The 25126-nt window shown below is 38.8% G+C and overlaps 1 protein-coding gene across 1 annotated transcript in view; it reads right to left on the minus strand.

Moving 5' to 3' along the window:
- Positions 1-4728: 4728 nt before the first annotated feature.
- The window catches only part of NSUN3 (NOP2/Sun RNA methyltransferase 3), a 59128-nt gene continuing 38730 nt past the window's right edge, over positions 4729-25126 (minus strand). Inside the window, exon 6 of the mRNA XM_040226750.1 lies at positions 4729-6629. Coding sequence (XP_040082684.1) covers positions 6359-6629 — 271 coding nt within the window. The 3' untranslated portion in view covers positions 4729-6358. The remainder of the gene's footprint in view (positions 6630-25126) is intronic.

The following is a 25126-nucleotide window of genomic DNA, read 5'->3' on the forward strand; positions in this document are numbered from 1 at the left end:
GTTGCTTCAGCTGCAATAGAAAGCATGGATGGTGTGGTGTGAGGCAGCAGGTGGAAAGGTGAATTGTGAAGAAAATTCAATAGTTCAGGTGACCTTAACTGAAGCAATGCCAAAAATACCGAGAGAGAACAATAAAAAAGGTAAGATTTGGTTATTATCAAGAGGTGAGAGTGAGGAAGAGGAGAGAAAAGATTAACTTCCAGGTTTCTAACTTGTGAGGACAGAAGGATGGAGGTGCTTCTCAACAGAATGAGAAGGAGTGTGCATAGGAAAGATTTAGGACATTTGCTCTGATGGCCATAATTTTTCTCAGAGAACTAAGAGGTGGGGGCACCTTCTGAGAGAAAAGAGCAGAGTGTTTATACAGATGAGTTGTGGAGAACAGTGGAAGCTGGGAAAAGTCATTAATGAGAATGGAAAAGGAAGCTGGCCAAAGAACAGTCAAAGTTATTAAAAGCAAGTTAAAGTCTTAGGAGAGGCAAGTGAGCATGCATTTGTAGTGAAATCAATCTGCACAGGTGTGTGAATTTACAAAAAACATCAAACTGAACTACTATATGATTTTCTTTTTTTCCCAAATAATGATCATCCATCTCCATACATCAGTATAAGCATGGACCACTGGACTTATCTAGAGTTGTAAGTTTAAATACCAGACAGAATGCAAAAGCATGAAGGAGGTGAAAGCACTGTGAGAAAAATTTTAAGTTATCAACCATAGGGTCGAGGATGGGTAAGGAAAAGACCAGGAGAGAAAAGACAGTAAGGATTTAAGAACAGGGGTGTCAAGAAAATTGGACTGCAGCTTTACTGAGAATGAGAGAGTAAGAAAGCTAGAAGAACAGAAGGTACTGAGATTAAATTTCCCTAAATGGAAAAATTCTAGATTTGTTTTGTCCAATATGGTAGCCACTTGCCATATGTGGCTATTTACATTTAAATTCAATAGAATTAAAAATTGTGTTCCTCAGTCACACTAGCCACATTTCAAGTGTTCAATAACTGTGCAGGGCTACCATATTGTCTGTATTGGTCAGGGTGGATAAAACATCTCCATCATACAGAAAAGTCCACTGGAGAGTATGGCTCTAGATAATACCAAACTCTAGGAAGTTTCCAGGAGTGTAGGTTGAAGAAAAACGGAGACGAAAGCCATTGGGCAAGAGGCAGTAGAGGAATCAGGAAGGTGGAACATTTGATTGGTTTCCCACAGTGATACTGAATTCAGCCTGTGGTAGGAACTCCAATGAGGAAGACATGAGCTAGATGCTGAAGTCCTCATCAAATGTTGGGAGTGTGACCAGATAGATGAATGTGTAAATGTGAAGAGTCATAATGTTTTTCTTAATAGTGTATCTGAAACCCTTCAGGACTGTAAGTGTCCTTTGCTTCTGAAACATGCTAGATGGACTCAATCTAGACCCAACCCGAGTGATGTTCCAAACCCCACTTAAACCTCTCCTGAACCATTCTCCTGGTTCAAAAATCACCTCTGTTGAAACTGTATCAACAGTAGCTTCAGCCAACTGAATACTGTGGGGTGAAAAAAGAACCTGTTAACTCTATGTTGTCAGGTTAACTAAGTAGCTGAAAATAATGCATCTATGGCATAGCTTCACATGCAAGATTTAACAAAAACTATTTGTGCTAGGATATACGACAAAAAGTCATCACTTTGAAGAAGATAGGTAGTTTGGGTATGTCAGTTGTGTTTATTGGGCTTCCCAGGTGGCACTAGTGGTAAAAAATCCGCCTCCCGATGCAGAAGATGCAAGAAACGCGGGTTTTATCCCTGGGTGGGGAAGATCCTCTGGAGAAGAGCATGGAAATTCACTCCAGTATTCTTGCCTGAAGAATCCCATGGACAGAGGAGCCTGGTGGGCTACAGTCCATAGGATCGCAAAGAGTTGGACACAACTGAAGCAACTTAGCACACACACACATTGGGTCTGCTAAACACATTTGTTATAATCTAGGATTTACACTTAACACTTTTTATGATCAAGAGGGGTGGCTATCAATGAAACTAGTTATACTAGCTCTTCATGGCTACAAATCTCACGCAAAACAATTTCCAGTGGCATATGAGCTAGGCGCCACCAGCCTTCCCTTTTCTTAAGCATTGACAGCTATGAGCTGCAAAACCACAGCAATCCTGCCCTACTAACATCAATCAACGAGTCAGCACAAGTACTCCGGTCCTCTCATTCCTCAGTCCCTCACCCCAGAAATTACTGTAGTACCAGAATGAGGGTAAACTTTACCATTTTGCAAAGGTTAGTAACACTTTGGATGAGTAAATGAACAATCACATCACTTAGCAATTATAAGCTAAAATAAGCCCAGTCCCTCTTTTCTCCTATCACCATTGCTAATCCCATCTTAATCTGCCCATTCTTGTTAATATCTGCAATATTACTTTCACTTGTTTTTAAGAACTAGGATGTTTTTAAGAAGCTGGATGTTTCTTATTTTTCAATAGGTTATACAGTTTTAGTCTGTTGATTCTGCTAGGTTATATAGTTATTTGTGTGTAATGGGCTCTTCCACAGCAATATGCAGCAAAAAATTCCTTTTGACAAGCCATAGCAAATTTAATTGAGTCATGACGTATGCCATCAAACAGCTTCCAATGAGGCAAATGGTCTTTTTCCTAAGGTAGTATATGCTTTCACCCAGTTTCAACATGGCTATATGATCTCACATGACCAAGAAAATTACTTTCTTCATTTATGAAACGTTACAGAAAGGTATGGAGTTAATATTTGATTGAGCTAATTAAATTTTCAAGAGGAATATGCTCCACGAGGCTTTCTTTCCCCTTAGATTTAGTGAAACTTCTTTTTACAAAATCTTAGCATTGAATTAACAGGTCAATTTTTTAAGTTTGTTTTTCCACTCTATAGTTTAATCATTCCCTGGTGAGAGTCCCAAATCAATTCTTTTAAAATTTCCACTTTATTTTAAATGTTGCCTAAGTAATAGTAATAGAAATGACTCTTGTCAATATAGCATCTATGATTCTTTCCTACTGACTTTGCAGCCTGAAGGCATTCCAAATTCTGACATCACTTTTAATGTTTTCAGGACAGATGCTGTTAGGGCTTTCAGCAGACATTAGTTAACTTGTGAACCTTCATCTGAATATCCTTCAGATACTCAGGGGATCTGGGTGATATTAGAGCTCCAATGTCAGCCTGAAAAGTAACATCAGTAATGGGCATCATCCTTACTTCCCTCCCCAGTACAGCAATAAGGCAAGGAAAAGAAGATAGTAAACCATTGATTTGAACCATATAAATGAGATGAACATAAATTGTGCTATCTGTTATATTTGTCCCCAATGCAAAATTTACCTAACATATAACACAAGTACTCCCATTCAACTGCATCAAAGGACTTCTTGGCATCTAATAAAATTGTTGGTACTGGTTCCAATTTTCTTTTGTATTTCAGATGAGTTGCATTAGCCTATGCAGATTATCTGATGCTTATCTCTAGACATAAAGTCTTTCTTGGATAAGGGCCTATTAGATTTGTGATTACTTCATGTAGCAAGTGTTGTGGTATCTATTATTTTGTGCCTGCTGACATTGTATAAAAGGATATTTTTCATAATTCTGTTAAGGGAGTAGCATGCAATCTTCAGTATAAGGCTATATGGATATGTAATAGTATAAAGAACCATAGGCTGCCTTGATTTCAAGCCACAGATAATATCTGATGCTTTAAAAATTCAGTACAAACCATTTAAATGCATTACACTTATTCACAGTCTATTTCTGAAACTATGGGCTGTTTAGTGTGCTGATGGCAGAGAAGTTAATGTGTTGGTAAGCAACCTAAATTTTTATAAAGCTATTCTGAAAGTAACTCTATGCCACAGAAAGTAATATCAATTACTCCTTGCTTTTCAGCTGACATTGCCAGGCTGCTCCAAACTGCTACTCTTCAATTCAGCACCTGCAAAGAAAAGGAAGGCACAGAATACCTCTATGGGAGATTTCTGGGCATTGCAATCACAAGAGGTACTTCCTTCAAACATGGCCTGAAACACTTCAAAGTTGGGGTTCTTCCCCCAAGTATTACTTAACCCTTTCATGCCCTGAGAATAGGGAATTACATATACAGGGAAGGTTGAGCAACGAAGAATAAGGATAAAGCCAGTTGATAATCTTTAGGGTTCCTATAAACTATATCCCATGAGACATAGCAGAATAGTGAGAAGGAGCTGGACCTTGAAGCTAATTTTAACCTTGGTTCCATTCTTTATTTACCAGCATAGACTTGGCTATCTAGGAACACCACTAAACTTGGGTTTTCTCATTCAGAAAAGGTAGTCATGATACTCACTCTTGGAGTTGTTTTAAAGTTCAAAAAAGTATCATATGAAGAAAAATATTTAATGCTCAATGAACTGTCAGATGTTTCACTGTAATTATTGCTAACAATAGTGAGCTATGCTGCTGCTGCTGCTAAGTCGCTTCAGTAGTGTCTGACTCTGTGCGACCCCATGGACTGCAGCCCACCAGGCTTCCCCTTCCCTGGGATTCTCCAGGCAAGAACACTGGAGTGGGTTGCCATTTCCTTCTCATAGGTATATTTAAATTTGCATTTTTCAGGAATCACAGAAAGGCCTAATCCAATGGTATACCAAGTATTCAAATTAGGCATTGTGTTGGGAAAACAATGACATTCAACAAAGTACACTGTGACAACTTACTTGGTGATTAATCTACACAAAATGGACTTTTTAAACATCACAGTAAGTGAAGGCACTATTACAAATTGAAAACACAAACCAATAAGGACAAACTAAACACACATACACACACATACACACACACACGTAAAAAAATTCTTTTCCATTATTATTACTCTTCTGTATTTATCTGATATATCTGATTGAGTCCAAGAGATCCAGCTTTTCTTCAAATATATTGGTTAGATACAGAGAAAACAAAATGGTTAATGCAATGAATATACAAAAATAATTCTTTCTAGGACTCCTCAGTTATAGCAACCCAGTTATACAGGTTTGCAAATCAAACAACAACAAAACAGTAAGTGAGTAAACAGTCTCTAGTGTAAATGCACAGACTGTAATAATTCAAAAAGATTCAGATTTAACAAAATTTTGTATCTATACAGTTTTTTTAAGCTATTTTTAAATAGATGGAATCTTTCAAAATACACTACCTAAATTTTCTTAATAGTGGGAAAAGTATGTTCGGACTCTTGAGTGAAGCGATTTCTAGAGAAAACAGAAGATCCAAACCTGAGGCCAAAACTCTAAGTACATACACAGAAAAGTACACAATATTCCCAGGATATGTGTAAACATGGAGAGCCACTTCGTAAATGGTATTCAGTTTTGGTAATAGTATAATCCACTTTCATTAGGCATTTCCCTCTTGTGCATTAATATGTGACATCATACTCTCAGATAACATTTCATAACAGAGTGAAATAAAAAGCCCCTCCAGATTGCAACTGTAAGATAATCAGATTCTGTAGTGCTCATTATGACTGCAATTATGTAGCAAAACTCTCCAAATATAGTTCAGTTATTGCGGTTATTAATCATTCTGGTTTTGTTTCAAGTACTTGCTTTATAGCCTGCTGGATAGACTCCATTATTCTACAAGCTGAATGTCGAAAGTCAAACATGTGCATGTGAATCTGCTGTTCTAACGGCCTTTCAACATAATTTACCCTTTCAATTTGTATTTGTGAATACAAAAAAAAAAAAAAAACGGGGGAGAAATAAAGCTGGTGTCAATAGAGTCACTGACCTTTGCAGTAAACAGAAGATAGTTCGTAACAAAAAACAACTTGGCAAATAAGAAACTTATTTTGCTAGAACTAGAAATACTGCTGCCTAAGAAGTTAGTGTCAGAATACTAATCTGTTCTTACAGAAAAGGGAAAAAAACCCTCAGAGAATCTGTATATTTGATAAGGAGAAAAATGATAAGAGGGCCAGGAAACGCGCATTTTTAAAGGTTCAAAGCACCAACATTATGGATAGAATGTATTTCTAAACATTTTATGCCTAAAACCATATATTACTATTAATTTAACTACAAAAGGCCAAGTAAGATACAGTAGATTTATTATATAGAACAAACACCATCTGCATCATCTTAAATCATTACTATAGAAACATTTCTAGGAAAAATATACACCTGAAAAGTTCTGAAATGCCACAGTATTAACTAAATAGGATTCCAATCATATCCAGCGAAAGTGACTTCATTATTTTTAAATGTTAAAATGCAGAGAGACTAGAAAAAGAAATATAATAATACATGCATGTCTTATCAATGTAATGGTTCACAAAAGGCATATCTCCAATTTCAAGTCGTCCATGATTTTTTCAATTTCGCAACATACATTGGGCCCCAGGCTTTACCCTTATCTGGAATCACCAAGAGCCCACATTCCTGGCCAGTGGGAGCAAATGTGAAGTCGTGGGAGCAAGCCCTTGCCATTTCCTTAATGTCCACAGGCATGATGTTACTGTAGGAGTTTAAAACTTCACTGATCACATCTTGATTTTCTGCCTTGGAAAGTGTGCACGTAGAGTATACAAGCAACCCTCCAGGACGTAAGGCCTTAATTGCAGACCTGTGTGTAATCAGGAAAATGCAGATTGATTAGATACATTAACAAAGAACTATGGAGGCTGAGGGCAAGAACGCTTATGTACTTGAAATTAATTGCACTCTGACTCTGACTGTAATAACTTTGGGTGTATAGCCTTACAAACAGCCTTACAACTATTCCTTTCCAATAAATCCCTGAGTGACTAGAAAAATGATAATCAGACCAATCCACATGGGGAAGACAGAGAGTATGTTTGTGTACTTTCTTGTTTTATTCTTCTAAGGACCGGAGGATGGAGGTGGAGTATGGAGTAACTCATTTTCTTGGAATACACTGAGTGGTTCTAATGGATAAATATCAATAACCTCAGATGACACCACCCTTATGGCAGAAAGCAAAGAAGAACTAAAGAGCTTCTTGATGAAAGTGAAAGAGGAGAGTGAAAAAGTTTGCTTAAAACTCAACATTCAGAAAACTAAGATCATGGCATCTGGTCCCATCACTTCATGGCAAATAGATGGGGAAATAGTGGACACAGTAGGTGACTTTATTTTGAGGGGCTCCAAAATCACTGCAGATGGTGATTGCAGCCAGGCTTATTCCCTGGAAGGAAAGTTATGACGAACCTAGACAGCATATTAAAAAGCAGAGACGTTACTTTTTCAACAAAGGTCCATCTAGTCAAAGCTGTGGTTTTTCCAATAGTCATGTATGGATGTGAGAGCTGGACTATAAAGAAAGCTGAGTGCCAAAGAATTGATGCTTTTGAACTGTGGTGTTGGAGAAGACTCTTGAGAGTCCCTTGGACTGCAAGGAGATCCAACCAGTCCATCCTAAAGGAGATCAGTCCTGAATATTCACTGGAAGGACTGATGTTGAAGCTGAAACTCCAATCACTTTGGCTTCCTGATGCAAAGAGCTGACTCATTGGAAAAGACCCTGATGCTGGGAAAGATTAAAGGAGGGAGGAGAAGGGGACGACAGAGGATGAGATGGTTGGATGGCATCACCAACTTGATGGACATGAGTTTGAAGAGGCTCCAGGAGTTGGTGATGGACAAGGAAGCCTGGCATGCTGTGGTCTATGGGGTCGCAGAGTCGGACACAACTGAGTGACTGAACTGAGCTGAACTGAAATGAACTAATGGGTAGGTGGAATGGAGCACCTGAATGTAAGGAAAGTGGTTAGGGCTCAGTAATAGATGAAGTTATGGGAACAAACAGGATTTCCCAGGAAAAGGACAAGAGAAAAAAGTGGACTGAAGACAGACATCAAGAGAATACCTATATGCAAAGAAATCAGAACTTAGAAAAAAATTTAGAAGGCTTTTCCAGCTGAACATGTAGCTTCAAGGAAAAGATGGGAAGGAAGGTTTTTTCCCCACACCAAGGGGAAGATTTGAACATATCTGCAGATGCAGATCCAGGAGAACAGTCCCAGGACTTCAGGCTGCAAATGGAGGAGATAGCTTCAGAAAAGATGGACTCCAGCTTTTCATCTGAAACAACAAGGGAGAATGAACTGGGATGTTCTAAGGTAAATGGAAGTTCATGATAGAGCATCTTGTTAAAAGTAGAGTAGGAAGCAAGGTCATCTACTGAGAGAGAAAACTAGAAAAGTTTTAGCCCTGTTGTTGTGGTTATAACCCCAGAGAAGTTACTATTCAAGAACTTCTCTCTACTGGATTCAAGAGCACAGACAGACCCATCTCACACCTATATTTAAACAACTAGAGCACATCCCAATAATTGAGGCTTCTAATGAAGACCCACATTATGCCTGCAATGCAGGAGACCTGGGTTCAATCCCAGGGCTGGGAAGACACCCTGGAGAAGGGAATGGCTACCCACTCCAGTATTCTGGCCTGGAGAATTCCATGGACTGTATAGTCCATGGGGTCGCAAAGAGCTGGACACAACTGAGCAACTTTCACTTTCAAAGTGCTTTGTCGCTCAGTTGTATCTGACTCTTTGCAACCCCATGGACTGTAGACCTCCAGGCTCCTCTGTCCATGGGGATTCTCCAGGCAAGAGTACTAGAGTGGATTGCCATGTCCTTCTCCAGGGGATCTTCCCAACCCAGGGATCGAACCTAGGTCTCCCACACTGCGGGTAAATTCTGTACCATCTAAGCCAGGGAAGCCCTTACTTTCACAGAGCACATCCCAAATAACTGGGGTTTCTAATGAAGATCCACATTATGAAAGTAAGTTCAAATTCTGTTTTCTATATTCAGTTATTAAAGGATTGAAAAATTCTAACTCAAGACAAGCAAACTGATGACAAGATTTTTCCCTCTCTCCTTTAGACATCCTTAAATATAATGTGTTGAAAAATGTACTAACTCAAAACAATAAAGTAAAAAGGACTGAGAAACTCATTAATTAATAGTGATTTTGAACACTTTTCTGAAATATGATATGTAGATAGAGGAGTAGGAGTGAATGAAGAGAGTAGAGAGAGAACTACAGCTACAGAGGGCATAATTTGACCTGTTGAACTACAGAGGAAAAGCACACAAAATGTTACAGGAGTAAGAAGTGAAAACAAAGATATTAATTCAAAGCATATATAACCAACTACAGATTTCAGACTCCTGTTTATGGCAAGTCGGAGAGCCAGGGAAAAAGTTGGAAGGTTTTTTTTTAATTGAAGTATAGTTGATTTACAACGCTGTGTTCATTTCTGCTCTACAGCAAAGTGATTCAGTTATACTTTCTTTTCTATTATGGTTTATCATAGGATATTGAATATAGTTCCCTGTGCTATACAGTAAGACCTTGTTGTCTATCGATTTTATGTATAACAGGTTGCACCTGCTAACCCCAAACTGCCAATTTATCCCTCCCCCACCTCCTGACCCCCTTGGCAATCACAAATTTTTTCTCTATGTCTGTAAATCTGTTTCTGTTTTACAGATAAGTTGATTTGTGTCATATTTTAGATTCCATATATGTGATATCATGGTATTTGTCTTTCTCTTTCTGACCTACTTCACTTAGTATGATAATCTCTAGCTTCATACATGAAGGCATCATTCCATTCCTTTTCATGGCTGAGTAGCATTCCATTATATATATACCACATGTTCTTTCTCCATTCATCTGTCAACAGACATTTACACTGTTTCCACGTCTTGGCTATTGTGACTAGCGCTGCTCTGAACATGGGAGTGCACGCATCCTTTAGAACTACCGTGTTCTCGGGATATATGCCCAGGAGTAGGGCTGCTGAGTCATATGGCAACTCGGAGTCTTAGTTTTTTGAGGAGCCTCCATACTGTTTTCCATAGTGACTACACCAACTTTCATTCCCACCAACACTGTGGCAGAGCTCCCTTTTTTCCACATCCTCTCCAACATGTGGTATTTGTAGACTTTTTATTGATGGGCATTCTGACTGGTGTGAGGTGCCATCTCACTGTAGTTTTGATCTGCATTTCTCTAATAGTTAGTGATGTTGAGCATCTTTTCATGTTCCTATTGGCCATCTGTAAGCCTTCTTTCTATTTAGGTCTTCTGCCCATTTTCTGATTGAGCTGTCCATTTTTCTGTTGTTGTTGTTGAACTGCACAAGCAGTTGTGTATTTGTATATTTTGGATATTAAACCCTTGCCAGTTGCATTGTTTGCAAATATTTTCTCCCATTCTGTAGCTTGTCTTTTGTTTTGTTTATGGTTTCCTTTGCTGTGCAAAAACTTTTAAGTTGATTAGGTCCCATTTGTTTATTTTTGCTTTTATTTCTATTGCCTTGGGAGACTGGCCTAAGAAAATATCGGTCCAATTTATGTCAGAGAATGTTTTGCCTATGTTCTCTTCTAGGAGTTTTATGGTGTCTTAAGGCTAATAAGAGTTTTGCCAAGAGAATGCAGAATGAAGCAGGGCAAAGGCTAACAGAGTTTTGCCAAGCGAATGTACTGGTCATAGCAAACACCCTCTTCCAACAACACAAGAGAAGACTCTACACATGGACATCACCAGATGGTCAATACTCAAATTAGATTGATTATATTCTTTGGACATGAGTTTGGGTAAACTCCGGGAGTTGGTGATGGACAGGCAGGCCTGGAGTGCTGTGGTCTATGGGGTCGCAAAGAGTCAGACATGACTGAGTGACTGAACTGAACTGAACTGAATGGTGTCATGTCTCACTTTAAGTCTTTAAGAATTTTAAAATTATTTTTCTGTATGGTATGAGGGAGTGTTCTAACTTCATTGATTTACATGCAACTGTCCAACTTTCTGGAAGAAGGCAATGGCACCCCACTCCAGTACTCTTGCCTGGAAAATCCCATGGATGGAGGAGCCTGGTAGGCTGCAGTCCACGGGGTCGCTAAGAGTCAGACAAGACTGAGCGACTTCACTTTCACTTTTCACTTTCATGCACTGGAGAAGGAAATGGCAAATCACTCCAGTGTTCTTCCCTGGAAAACCCCAGGGACGGGGGAGCCTGGTGGGCTGCCATCTATGGGGTCGCACAGAGTCGGACACGACTGAAGCGACTTAGCAGCCGCAGCAGTCCAACTTTCCCAACATCACCTGCTGAAGACAGTGTATTTTTTCCATTATATATTCTTGCTTCCTTTGTTGACGACTAATTGTCCATAGGTGTGTGGTTTATTTCTGGCTCTCAATTCTGTTCCCTTGATCCATGTCTGTTTCTGTGCCACCACACCATTTTGATTACTGGAGCTCTGCAGTATTGTCTGAGGTATTGGAGGGTTATGCTTGCTTTGTTTTTGTTCCTCAGGATTCCTTTCATAATTCTGGGTCTTTTATGGTTCCATATAAATTTTTGGATCATTTTTTTCTATTTCTGTGAAAAATGTCACAGATAATTTGATAGGGATTGTATTAAATATATAGTTGGCTTTGGGCGGTATGGCCAATGTAACTGTTAATTCTTCCAATCCAAGAGCATGGGATAGCTTTCCATTTCTTTGAATCATCTCCCATTTCCTTATTTAATGTTCCATATAGTTCTTAGCATATAAGTGTTTCATTTCTTTAGGTTTATTCCTAAGTATTTTGCGAGCAGTGTGATTTTACAAGGTATTTTTTGTTTTTTTTTTTTTTTTTTACATTTCCTTTCTGACATTTCATTGTTACTATAAATAAATGCAATTAAATTATGTTGATCTCCTGCTATACTGCTGAAGTCATTTACCAGTGCTAGTAATTTTTGTGTGGAATCTTTAGGGTTTCTACATACGGTATCATGCTACCTGCATATGATGACGATTTTATCTCTTCCCTAAAAGCTGGAAAACGTTTAATCTAAGAAAGTTGAATAATTATTTAGGAAGACCTAAGGCACTCCCTCAGCAGTGGCCACAGGACTGGAAAAAGTCAGTTTTCATTCCAATCCCAAAGAAAGAAAATGCCAAACAATGTTCAAATTACCACACAATTGCACTTATCTCACATGCTAGAAAAAACAGCCCAAAATTCACTAAGCCAGGCTTCAAGAATATGTGAACTAAGAACTTCCAGATGTTCAAGTTGGATTTAGAAAAGGCAGAGGAACCAGAGATCAAATTGCCAAATTCTGCTGGATCATCAAAAAAGCAAGAGAGTTCCAGGAAAACATCTACTTCTCCTTTATGAACTCTGCCAAAGCCTTTGACTATGTGGATCAAAACAAACTGTAGAAAATTCTGAAAGAGATGGGGATACCATACCACCTTATGTGCCTCCTGAGAAACCTGCATGCAGGTCAAGAAGCAACAGCTAACTAGCCATGGAAAAATGGACTGGTTCCAAATTGGGAAAGAAGTACATCAAGGCTGCATATTGTCACCTTGCTTATGTCACTTATATGCAGAGTACATTATGCAAAATGCCAGACTGGATGAAGCACAAGATGGAATCAAGATTGCAGGGAGAAATAACGATAACTTCAGATATGCAGATACCACCCTTATGACAGAAAGTGAAGAGGAACTAAAGAGTCTCTTGATGAAAGTGAAAGAGGACAGTGAAAAAGTTGGCTTGAAACTCAACATTCAAAAAACTAAGATCATGGCATCCAGTCCCATCACTTCATGGCAAATAGACGGGAAAACAGTGACACAGTGACAGACTTTATTTTCTTGGGCTCCAAAATCACTGCAGATGGTGACCGCAGCCATGAAATTAAAAGATTCTTGCTCCTTGGAAGAAAAGCTATGACCAACCTAGACAGCATATTAAAAAGCAAAGATATTACTTTGCCAACAAAGGTCTGTCTAGTCAAAGCTATAGTTTTTCCAGTAGTCATGTACAGATGTGAGAATTGGACCATAAAGATAGCTGAGCACCAAAGAATTGATATTTTTGAACTGTGATGTTGGAGAAGACTCCTGAGAGTTCCTTCAATAGCAAGGAGATCAAACCAGTCAATCCTAAAGGAAATCAGTCCTGAATATTCACTGGAAGGGCTGATGCTGAAGCTAAAGCTCCAATACTTTGGCCACCTGATGCAAAGAACTGACACACTAGAAAAGACCCTGATTCTGTGAAAGCATGAGGCAGGAAGAGAAGGGGATGACAGAGGATGAGGTGGTTGGATGGCATCACCAAGTTGATGGACGTGAGTTTCAGCAAGCTCTGGGAGTTGATAATGGACAGGGAAGCTTGGCATGCAGCAGTCCACAGGGTCACAAAGAATCAAACATGACTGAGCGGCTGAACTGAACTGAAGGCACCCCATAAACCAAAGACCTCTACATTCAGCAAATCATAAAGTCACATCACCAGGCAAAAATATCACCCCTTAAAATAACCTCCACATACTTTATTGTCCCATTATTAAATAAAAATGAACAATTATGGATAATTAAGAGAAATGCTTATGTAATATGTGAGATGAAGAATAAAAGAAATAGTGGGGTGAGATGGAATGTGGGAGGGAGTCTCAAGAAGGGAGGGACATCTGTATACCTATGGCTGATCCAGGTTGATGTATGGCAGAAAATCAACACAATATTGTAATTATCCTTCAACTCAAAATAAATGAATTAAGAAAAAAAGAATAAAAGAAACAAACAAAAAATAGCCTATAAAGAAACAGAAAATTGAGGGACAAAAGAGACATATTAATAACAAGACCTGATAAATGCAGAAAGGTCAGCAAAAATACAGCACCCACAAAAACAATAAGAGAATGAATACCATGAAACTGATGAAGAAGAGAGCTCTTAGGAATGAAATACATGCTATCAAAGTAAAGGAAGTTATGGTTGAACAATCTTCCAAAAAAGTGTTAACGAAGGACTGACTGCAAATGAGACAGGAGAGACAAATCAAGTAGGTCTGAATTTCAATTAATAGGATTACTGGAAAGATAGCAGAGAATTGGGGGAGGGGGACTTCAATTAGTGCAGTCATAAAAGAATTTTCTAGAGATGAAAATAAGTGTTGAGATTAAACTAACTCATTAAAAGGCTAGAATATTCATTATTATTTATTCAGCATCTGTTACAGTGCTGGGCATTGTTCTAGATGTTGGATATACATTAAAACACAACAACAATAACAAAAGCCCTAACTTTCATGAAGCTTACATTCCAACTGGAGGAGACAGACTATAAACAATAAGTCTCTCATGGATTGAATTGAGTTCCCTTAAAATTCATGTGTTGAAACCCTAACCCCCAGTATCTTACAATGTGACTGTATTTGGAGATAATAGCTTTAAAGATGTAACTGAGTTAAAATGAGGCCATTAGAGTGGGCTCTAATCCAATATGTCCAGTGTCCTTATAAGAAGAAGAAATCTGGACACAGAATTGCAGAAGGAAGACCAAGTGAAGACACAGGGAAAAGACTGTTATCCAAGCAGAGAGACCTCAGAAGAAACCAACCCTAAGGACTCTTTGATCTCAGACTTCTAGCTTTCAGAACTGTGAGAAATTTCTGTTATTTAAAGCCATGCAGTCTGTGGTACTCTGTTTTGGTAGTCCTAGCAAACTAATACAAAGGATTTATATATATATGCACATATATATCAACACATACACACATAAGTATATATACACATGCTCACATACATATATATGTATGTATGTGTGTTTGTTTGCATGTGTGTTTTTCCCTTGCCAAGCAATCCTCCAGTTTTCTGCAAACACTTACTTCATGTCCTAAAATTTAATTCAATTTTGCGGGGGGCTCCAAAATCACTGCAGATGGTGATTGCAGCCATGAAATTAAAAGACACTTACTCCTTGGAAGGAAAGTTATGACCAACCTAGATAGCATATTAAAAAACAGTGACATTACTTTGCCAACAAAGGTCCGTCTAGTCAAGGCTATGGTTTTTCCAGTGGTCATGTATGGATGTGAGAGTTGGATTGTGAAGAAAGCTGCACACTGAAGAATTGATGCTTTCGAACTGTGGTGTTGGAGAAGACTCTTGAGAGTCCCTTGGACTGTAAGGAGATCCAACCAGTCCATTCTAAAGAAGATCAGTCCTGGGTGTTCTTTGGAAGGAATGATGCTAAAGCTGAAACTCCAATACTTTGGCCACCTCATGTGAAGAGTTGACTCATTGGAAAAGACTCTGATGCTGGGAGGGATTAGGGGCAGGAGGAGAAGGGGACAACAGAGGATGAGATGACTGGATGGCATCACTGACTCGATGGATGTGAGTCTGAGTGAACTCCGGGAGTTGGTGATGGACAGGGAGGCCTGGCGTGCTGTGATTCATGGGGTCGCAAAGAGTTGGACACGACTGAGCGACTGAACTGAACTGAACACTATACACCTGGTCCCATAAGACTCTCCTTCGAATGCCAACTGCAAGTTCAAGTCTCTGGCACTTCTGACCCACTGGCTATAAAATAGGGGATACCACAACCCTCTCCTTACCTTAAATAATTTTCTAGAATGGCTCTCTTACTATGTTACTGGTTTATTAATAAAAGATACAATTTAGGAACAGCCAGATAGAGGAGACGCACAGGGCAAAGTCTGGGAGAGGCAAGCAGAGCCTCCATGCCCTCTCCAAGTACTACCCTCCCAGCACCTCCTCTCCATCCTGAAAGCCCTCCAAATATCTTCAGTGACAGGCTTTTATAGAAGCTTCATTAAACACGCACACGCACAGTTGATTAAATCATTGGCCACTTTGATTGAACTCAATCTCCAGCCCCCTTTCCCCTGTTTAAAAGGGGTGAGGGGTGGCGCTGAAAGTTCCAACCTCTAATCACATAGTCAGTTTCCCTGGCAACTGGTCCCCTATCCTTAGGGGCTGCACAAAAGCCACCTCATTAATGTAAACTAAGGTACGGTTGAAATGGGCTTGTTATGAATAACAAACATTGTTCCTTTCACCCTTACCAAAGCCAGGTATTATAATAAGACATTCCTGTCATTCTCATCTCTTAGGAAATGACAAGAGTTTTAGGAGCTCTGGCCTGAAACCAGGAACAAAGATGAAATATATATTCACAATATCACAGTTTGCATATATTTTTAACTTAGTGATAGGTTCTATGAAGAAAATTAAATCAAGATAAGATTTAATTTTCAAGGTAAGAGGATTGACTTCCTTGGTGGCTCAGATGGTAAAGCGTCTGCCTACAATGTGGGAGACCCAGGTTCAATCCTTGGATTGGGAAGATCTCCTGGAGAAGGAAATGGCAACCCACTCCAGTATTCCTGCCTGGAAAATACTATGGATGGAGGAACCTGGTAGGCTATATAGTCCATGGGGTCGCAAAGAGTCCAAAACGACCGAGAGACTTCACTTTCTTTTTTCAAGAGGATTAGGAGTACTTAGATGGTATCAGAGATTGCAATTTTAAGTAGGATAATTAGAAAAGGGTGACACTTCAGGGAGCGACATCTGAACAAAGATTGAGGAGATAAGGAAGTGGGCCATATAGATATTTGAAGGAAGAGCATTCTGCACAATTGGAATGGCCAATGCAGAGACATTCAGACATGTGTGAGGAAGGAGGTGGCCAGCGTGGCTGTAACACAGGGAGGAAATAGGAGGAAGGATGAGATCAGAGAGAGCTAAGAGGAGAGTACGCGGAGGATTTTACATAACACCGTGAAAACGCCAAACTTATGAATGAAAACCATACACACTTAGATGCATTACTGTTAAATGTTAGAACTTTGGGGACCAAGGAAAAATGCTAAATACCTACAGAGAGAAAAACCGGTTACCTCTAATGGTCCAGGAATCTTACTGGCATCTGTGGAGTAGCGCACTCCAAATCCTGGGGAAAAAGCAGTTTAAAGTGGGTGCTATTTTTTGCCATACTGTCAAATAAATATACAGGAGGGAGAAAGAAGCTTTCAGCTATCTGATGACTCAGAAATTTTACCTCTAGCAAAATGAGGAGGTAAATAAAGACAGAGGAGAAAGGTGACACGGAAACCAGTGAACACCACAGTGGAGAACAGTAAAGGGAGTGAAGTCCCAGAATGATGACTGCATGGGAGCCCTGAGACAGTAACTGCTCCAGACTAAAGGAGAGGGAGACGCCAGGGAGAAGGGAGAAGGGAGTGAGGAAATGAAACAACTGGGAAAACACTGAAGATCTGGTACACGTACCTGGGGTGGTGGGGATGGGGTGGGGAGAGAGAGGGAGGGAGAAGAGAGAGCGGCACGTGGGGGAGAAGGAGATGAAGGGAAAGAGAGAGAGTCTATTCACCTAATCTAACTGTAAGAAAATTTTCCTCTCAGTGTCACTCTGATTACAACATTAAACCAACAGAGAAGGAAATTTAATTCTAACATATTAGTCCATTCTGTGGTGAATAATATTTACAATATTAAGCAATTTATCTCACTGGCCCTCAATGTTCAGAATCACTCCACAGATTGGTAATGTTTCAAAATAGATTACAGAATCTCAGGAACAATACTGTCAACCTTGGCAACATAAACATAAAGGTGCAGGTAAGGGAGAAATGAAAGACACGGTGGGGGTGTACATACTCCTATATTCCAAAGAGAAATCAAGAGTAATGCCTTGATTATTTCAAACAAGGTTATTTCAAAGTGTGTTTAAAGACACTTTCTACCACCAATAGAACAAGAAATGTAGATCTAAGTGTGCAGCACTAAACTTCTGAGCTCACCGAGGGAGAAAGTGTAATAGGGTGAGAATACAGGTGGCAGAGAGGTGTGAAGAGGTGAGGGAGGTGTAAGTGAGAAAAGCCCCACCAAGAAGTCAGTGCAGGTACACCTTGGAGATACCGCAGGTTTGGTTCCAGACCATAAGCAAATGTTGCCACAAAGCAAGTCACAAGTTTTTTGCTTTCCTGGTACATATGAAAGCTACGAAAGTTAGACTGTAGTCAAGTAATCTGGCCTGGCAAATGGCTCAAGAATCTGTCTGGCAGTGCAGGAGATACAGGAGATTTGGGCTGATCCCTGGGTCGGGACGATGCCCTGGAGGAGGGCATGGCAACCCACTCCAGTATTCTTGCCCGTAGAATCCCCATGGACAGAGGAGCCTGGCGGGCTGCAGTCTATGGGGTCGCAGGAACAGAACTAAGATTGTATGGTATCTAGTATTTCTAGTCTTCTCATGGACCCATTTATTGATTAAAAAAAATATATTTGGGAGATGACTACCACTATAGGCTTACTACTTAATCTTCACTGTTTGTTGTTAGTTTCTTAAAAAAAGGTTTTTTTAATCTGTCTTCTTGTCACTGCCCCCTAAATATTCTCCACAGAAACTTTTTAAAAAGGCTCAGATCTAGACATCAGAGATACGAACTTATAACAGGGTAACAGCGTCTGGGAGGAAGAGTAATGGACTCCCAGGATGTCCATATCCTAATCCCCAAACCTTTAAACATATTATATCACATGGCAAAAGGATACAAGCAGATGTGATGGAATTAAGGATTCAAAATGGGAAGATTACACTGGATTATCTGATTGAACCCAATATAATTATGAAGATCCTTATAAATAGAAAAGGGGAGTAGGTGAGTCAGAGAAAGAGAGGTGATAACTGAAGCTAAGTTTGGAGTAACAGGAATGCTAGCCAAAGACCAAGAATATGGGCTGAATCTAGAAACTGAAAAGGTAAGGAAATCATTCTCCCTGTCTCAGTCTGTTTGGGTTGCTATAACAAAAATACCAGAGACTAGGTGGTTCAAACAATAAACAGTTATTTCTCATAGTTCTGGAAGCTGGGAAGTCCAAGATTAAGGGGTTCAGCAGGTATCAGTGAGGATACCTGCCTCCTGGTTCATAGATGGCCCTTGTGTCCACATTTCGTGGAAGGGGGCAGGGAGCACTCTGGGTTTCCTGTTACAAGGGCAGTGATCCCTATTTTTGAGTGCTCCAACTTCATAACCTGATCACCTCCCAAGCCCTGATGCAATCATACATGGGATTAGGATTTCAACATATGAATTTTGAGGGACACAAACATTGTAGCACTCCCCTAGAACCTCAAAAAGAAACTGCAGCTCTGCTAACACCTTGATTTTGAACCTAAGACCTTCAGAAGTGTAAGATAAAAAAATTTGTGCTAGTTTAAGCCACTAAATTTGTGGTAATTTGTTAGTAGTAGCAATAGGAAACTAACACATCTGTTGATGACTTAATTTTTTTTTTTATAGTGACATACTAAGGCACCAGTAATGGGAAGAAAAAAGTGTTAGTCGCTCAGATATGTCAACTCTTTGTAATCCTGGACTGTAGCTTGCCAGCCTCCTCTGTCCATGGAATTCTCCAGGCAAGAATACTGGAATGGGCTGCAATGACCCCCTCCAGGGGATCTTCCTGACCCAGGGATCGAACCTGGGTCTACCACATTACAGGCAGATTCTTCACCATCTGAGCCACCAGTGAGGTCCCACAGCATCAGTAGATTTTGCTACAACTGTGCAACGACTACACTCATTTTCACAGCATTAGGTATAAGCTTGTTTTTTTAAAAAAACTAGATTACTGTACAAGGGATATATACAATTTGAATGAAGGTATCTTTAGATTCCCATTTAAAGGATTTATTTTGATCCTAGTTCCACAGTTAGCAAAGCCAATGTCTAATCAAGTAAGCATGATCGTTTCTCACTACAGTTGGACAAAAGCACATAGAAGCCTCATCACTTACAAACAATATGTTCCTGGCTTGATGCAAATTTAAGTTAATTTCTAGAATGTTGCCAATGTTGGCTGATTCTTCTGCTTTGTTTTCGTTCCAGTTTTCATTATTTATCTTTCTAAAATTAGGTTGGTATAACTTAACTGGCCACATTAATTTCTTAACAAGGAAACTGTGTGTGGTAGCACAAAGGTATTTTTATAAATTGGGCTAATCTCAATGTCTCAGAGCAAAATGTTAGGAATTCCTTTCAAATGGCTGTTGCTGTTTTGCCACTGCTGATTGCTATTTAAATACAATTTTTGTCCTTTTGTTTACAGTAGTTACAGACCCCAAAAATACCGTAATTCTGTATTCAAAGATCAAAGAACACAGGTAATATGAAAAAAGTTCATATAGAGTTCATATAGCCAAGACTTTTCTATACTGAGAATTATTTTCTTTCATAGTGTCTAGGATAAATCATTTACTTCCATAATCAGTCACATGTATTTTGAAATAGCCTGTAAGAACCAAGTAATTATACTAATTAATTGATTTAGATAGGTTTCATCCAAATCAAAAAGAGAAATCTTTTTAAAAGGCTTTTTAAAGACTGTCCTTTTTAAAAGGCTGGTTAGCAGATGTGAAAGAGGTGTTACTTCAAGAGAGAAAATATGATGATCAGAAGAGAAGATATGGCTTAGTAGGTCTTAACAAGCCTGGTAAGAAATTTTAAATTCTAAAAGGGAAAAAAGATTTAGAAGTTATTTAGAGATTTGAATAATACTAAAATTAAACTGGGAAAGTCATGGTAATGGCCATATAAAAATGTAAGTCAGGACTAGAGAAGAAAAATAAGCAATGTTGTGTTGGACCTGGGATCTGGTAGAAGGCAAAAGGTTGCTCTATGCTTGTGTAAATTTCTATGCCATGTACTTTTTTTTTTTAATAAGAGGAAGTAAAACTAAACAACTAAGCGACATCCATTCTGGCATAATGGTATCCTCTGCTAACCTTTTCCGAATGAGCTATGTACCTTGACCTCTCAAAGACTTATGTTTCATGGCTTAACAAGATTCTGAATAATGGTATATTTTTCACTTGTGCTATAACACTAAGTATATTACATGAAATAACAGGTTAAATTAACACGGGCTTTCTTTACTATTGACTTACAACTAATGGCAGAGAAATGGTCAACAGTGCTTTCTACTCATACTTATCAGTGGAAGGCAGAAAAAAAAGTCATGACTAATTATAAAAGATGAAGCAAAGTATTATTTTGATCAGATGAGGTTAAAGGCTAACCTAATATTTTAAACTGAAACGGGAACTAGTAGACATTATCCTGGGTTTTATATATTATTCAGTACACAATGTTCAGCTCTAATGCAGAGCTGGAGGAAGTACTTCTAAAGGAAGCAGGATGGCCACATAATACAATCCCTCTATCGTTTCCCCAGAATACATATATTCCCCTCCTAAGGGGAAGTCTTAGGAAGAAGTCTCCCACCTAAGTGCTGATCAGGCTTAATCCTACTTGAAATATGAAATAAGATTCTATCCCACAACGGTACTGCAGGAAATAAAGCTGATCTTGATTACCAGTATAGAATAAAATAGTGGGAAATGCTTTTTCTCCTAAGAGAAAAAGAATGATGGCTTTCTTGCCACAGAATGTACATCAGATACCCTGTTGCTTCATGGCAGATAATGGCTGTACAAATTTTTCCACATCTTTGGTTTTCTTTCAGTGTATTATGGTATTTGCTGAAATGCATTTTATACTTAAACCACCTAGTCAAAGTAAAATATATTCTTAAAAAACGAAACCATTAAATAGAACATAACATTAAATTAAATTTTTCCCATTTACAAACAGAAAACTGAATTGATTTTTGGCAGTTCAGAGAACAGACTGAAATGGCACTTCAGATGTACTATCTCTTACACTCCATGGTGAAATCCAAAAAGCTCTGTAAACTACAGCTTTTTTCTTAAGTTGATGGCAGATTCATTTGGCCTCAAAATTTGACCTGAATTGAAGTAAGGCTATTTATGGTCAAGACTGAGCCCATGTGGTATAACCACTCAAACGTTTTGCTAAAAACATACAAAGTTTGATTGCAGGGTGCTGCCCCAGACCCTATCGAGGAAGGTGGGTGATATGATGCAACAAATATGTACTATACCACTTTTTTAAAAAATCAGAATTCTGAAATACATCTGGCTTCAAAGATTTCTAATAAGATTTTTGGGCTTGTAGTTTAGATTCAAGTGAGTCACAATGCAAAGCTAATTAGAATATTTTCTATACTGTAGCTATATGATAAACTAGACACACAGTTATTTGTTGAAAGCTTAATTATTTTTTAAAGCAAAGCATTTAAACGCTAACTTTAAAAGGCATCAAAGGGAAATCTGCACTCTATATGCAGAATCCAACAGTATTTTCTTATTCTAATGTAAATTAAGAAAAAAACTGGATTATTTTGTGTTCTCTCAATACACCAACGGTTCTTCCCCATCAAGCCCTCCCAAATGTATTATGATTTACATGTTTGTATTTTTGAAAGAACACTTTACACAATCAACAATAAGGCCACTTTTTTTAGGAGTTCACTTTGCAATTTTTTTTTCAGTGATTTTTCACTGAATTTCTCTGTCCTTGAAAGATCTGCTTAGAGAAAAACAGAGCATCAAGCCCAGAGAGCCATTTATAATACCGGCTTAGAAACAAGGCGAGAACATGTCACTTTCCCAGCAAAAAAAAAAGAGAGACCACCTTTATATTTCCAGACTACCAACAAGTAAAGTATAATGACCAAAGAAATAGAAAGAAAAATGATTACCTGATTTTAACATTTGAAGAAAAAAAGTATCGCCTTAATGAAAAAATAACTTTGATGACCTCTAAAAACTAAAAACAAAGAAAAAAACCCTGTAAGACATGTTGGAACCCTGACAGCCATCCAAGTATCACAGGGAGGGTATTTCAAGCCTACCAAACTTGAAACCGTGACACAAGGCGTTTTATTTTTTCTCTGGCAAATCTGAGTATTAGAGAATGTTATTTTTACAAAGAGCTATTAAAACAATCTAAAACATTTTAAAAATATAAATTCCACTTTTCTGATTTATTCTTCTGGTCCTTGATTAGAAATGTGGCATTCCGCTGGAAGGGTCATTGTTAATTAGATCACTAAATCTGTTTTTTGCATTAAAAAAAAAAAAAAAAAAAACTGAGCCCAAACTGCAGAAGAAAACAATGAGCACAGCAATACTGCCATCTTTTGACCAGAGCAGAAAAGTGATTTTTCTCCCCTTCTACTAATTCCTTATGATTTACCATCAAGGGATAAACATATTTTTATATGTTCCTGTAATGGGTTTGAAGTTACAGGCACAGCGTCTCCTACCACAGCTGCCGGTACAGAATTAAAACAATCATAGATTCTATATTCTTGAAAATTCAGATTACAGCTAAACTCTACTGTGGTTAATATATTTAGTCCTCACATGAATATGTGCTCAGTCGTGTCTGACTCTTTGAGACCTTATGGACTATAGCCCGCCACGCTTCTCTGTCCATGGGATTTTCTGGGATTGAACCTGGTCTCTTATGTCTCCTGCATTGACGGGCAGATGCTTTACCACTATCGCCACCTGGGCAGCCCCATATTTACTCCTCACCCTTCTTCCTGTCCTTTCTATCACCATTAAAGAATCAGGCAATGGAGAAGCAATCGGGTGAACTAGACCTAAAAAATCCCTAAACTGACACAATATTAGCAAGTCTGTTCCCTTCAACTTAGAAACTTCAGCATTAAACATTTTTTTAACCAAGTTAGAATACAGTAATTTCAAAAACTTTAAAATAACATCAATCTTGCAACTGGTCCCTTGTAAGCATTTAATATTCAAGTAATGTTTCAGAAGTCCTATAAAAGTCTACTTTATGAGCCTACTTGTAACCTATGTGAAAAAGAAAAGCAGTTATCTAATTAGTAATGTGAAAAATACATAAAAACTACTGGCAGTCATTGTATTAGTATCTTGCCCAAATTAGTATTTTGCCCAAATGACAAAAACTAAATCCAAAACTAAAAAAAGGTGAAATGCTTCCAGAGTACATGTATTCCTCCATGAGGAAATTCTTAACTCTTTCTTTAGGACAGAATATTCCTTCATTAATGGGAACATGGATTTGGTCCAAAAATCAAATGAGATGCTGATTCCTATGTTAGCCAAATGAAGGACAAGTGACAAGCCAAATTAATAATGTTACCGTATGTTTATTGGATGCTTAACTTTAAAGAGCACTTCACACATGGAGTCTTAATAAAACCTTATGAAGTGTACAGGGTAAATCGTCTGACCCAGTTTATCAAATGAAGCGTCACGAAGACTCAGGGACTTGCCTGAAGTTACACAGCTAATTAACATAGCACAAAGCGGCCACCCTAATCTAACACTACGAGAAGGACCGCAAGCTTTACCATTTCTATATACCTGAAGCAAAGTATCAGTGCAGTTCCGTTCAGTCGCTCAGTCGTGTCCGACTCTTTGCGACCCCATGAATCGCAGCACGCCAGGCCTCCCTGTCCATCACCAACTCCCGGAGTTCACTCAGACTCACATCCATCGGGTCAGTGATGCCATCCAGCCATCTCATCCTCGGTCGTCCCCTTCTCCTCCTGCCCCCAATCCCTCCCAGCATCAGAGTCTTTTCCAATGAGTCAGCTCTTCGCATGAGGTGGCCAGAGTACTGGAGTTTCAGCTTTAGCATCATTCCTTCCAAAGAACAGCCAGGGCTGATCTCCTTTAGAATGGACTGGCTGGATCTCCCTGCAGTCCAAGGGACTCTCAAGAGTCTTCTCCAACACCACAGCAAAGTATAATGACTGCTAAAATAAATATGGAATCTGGGGCAGTAAGAAAGAGGATGCCACGTGCATACATTCTATCAACCAATGTCCCAAATACTCATTGAAGGTAAAGAATAAATATGGACTTTTAGACACTTTTAATAAAAAGGAACTAAGAATTAGTAGGTCTGAAGCTATGACCTGAGAATCCTGGCTACCTGTTTCTTTTATAGCGCATACAACCTTCACCTATTAAAGTGTTATTGAACTGAATTTATGATGAGATCAATGAAAGCAAATACCTCCTTTTGGGATATAATTTGAATCTCTTCATCTCAGATTTACATAAAAATCCTCATCCTGAAGAATCTTAACAAATTAGATTTAATGGTTAGAAACTCAAAGGCAGTTACTCCTTCATTAAAATTCCAACATCAGTTCAGTTCAGTCGCTCAGTCATGTCCGACTCTTTGCGACCCCATGGACTGCAGCATGCCAGGCTTCCTTGCCCATAGAGTTGGAGCTTCAGCTTCCCTGGAGCTTACTCAAACTCATGTCCATCGAGTAGGTAATGCCATCCAACCATCTCATCCTCTGTTGCC

The sequence above is a fragment of the Oryx dammah genome, unplaced genomic scaffold (assembly GCF_014754425.2).
Source record: "Oryx dammah isolate SB20612 unplaced genomic scaffold, SCBI_Odam_1.1 HiC_scaffold_2, whole genome shotgun sequence".
Classification (NCBI taxonomy): Eukaryota; Metazoa; Chordata; class Mammalia; order Artiodactyla; family Bovidae; genus Oryx; species Oryx dammah.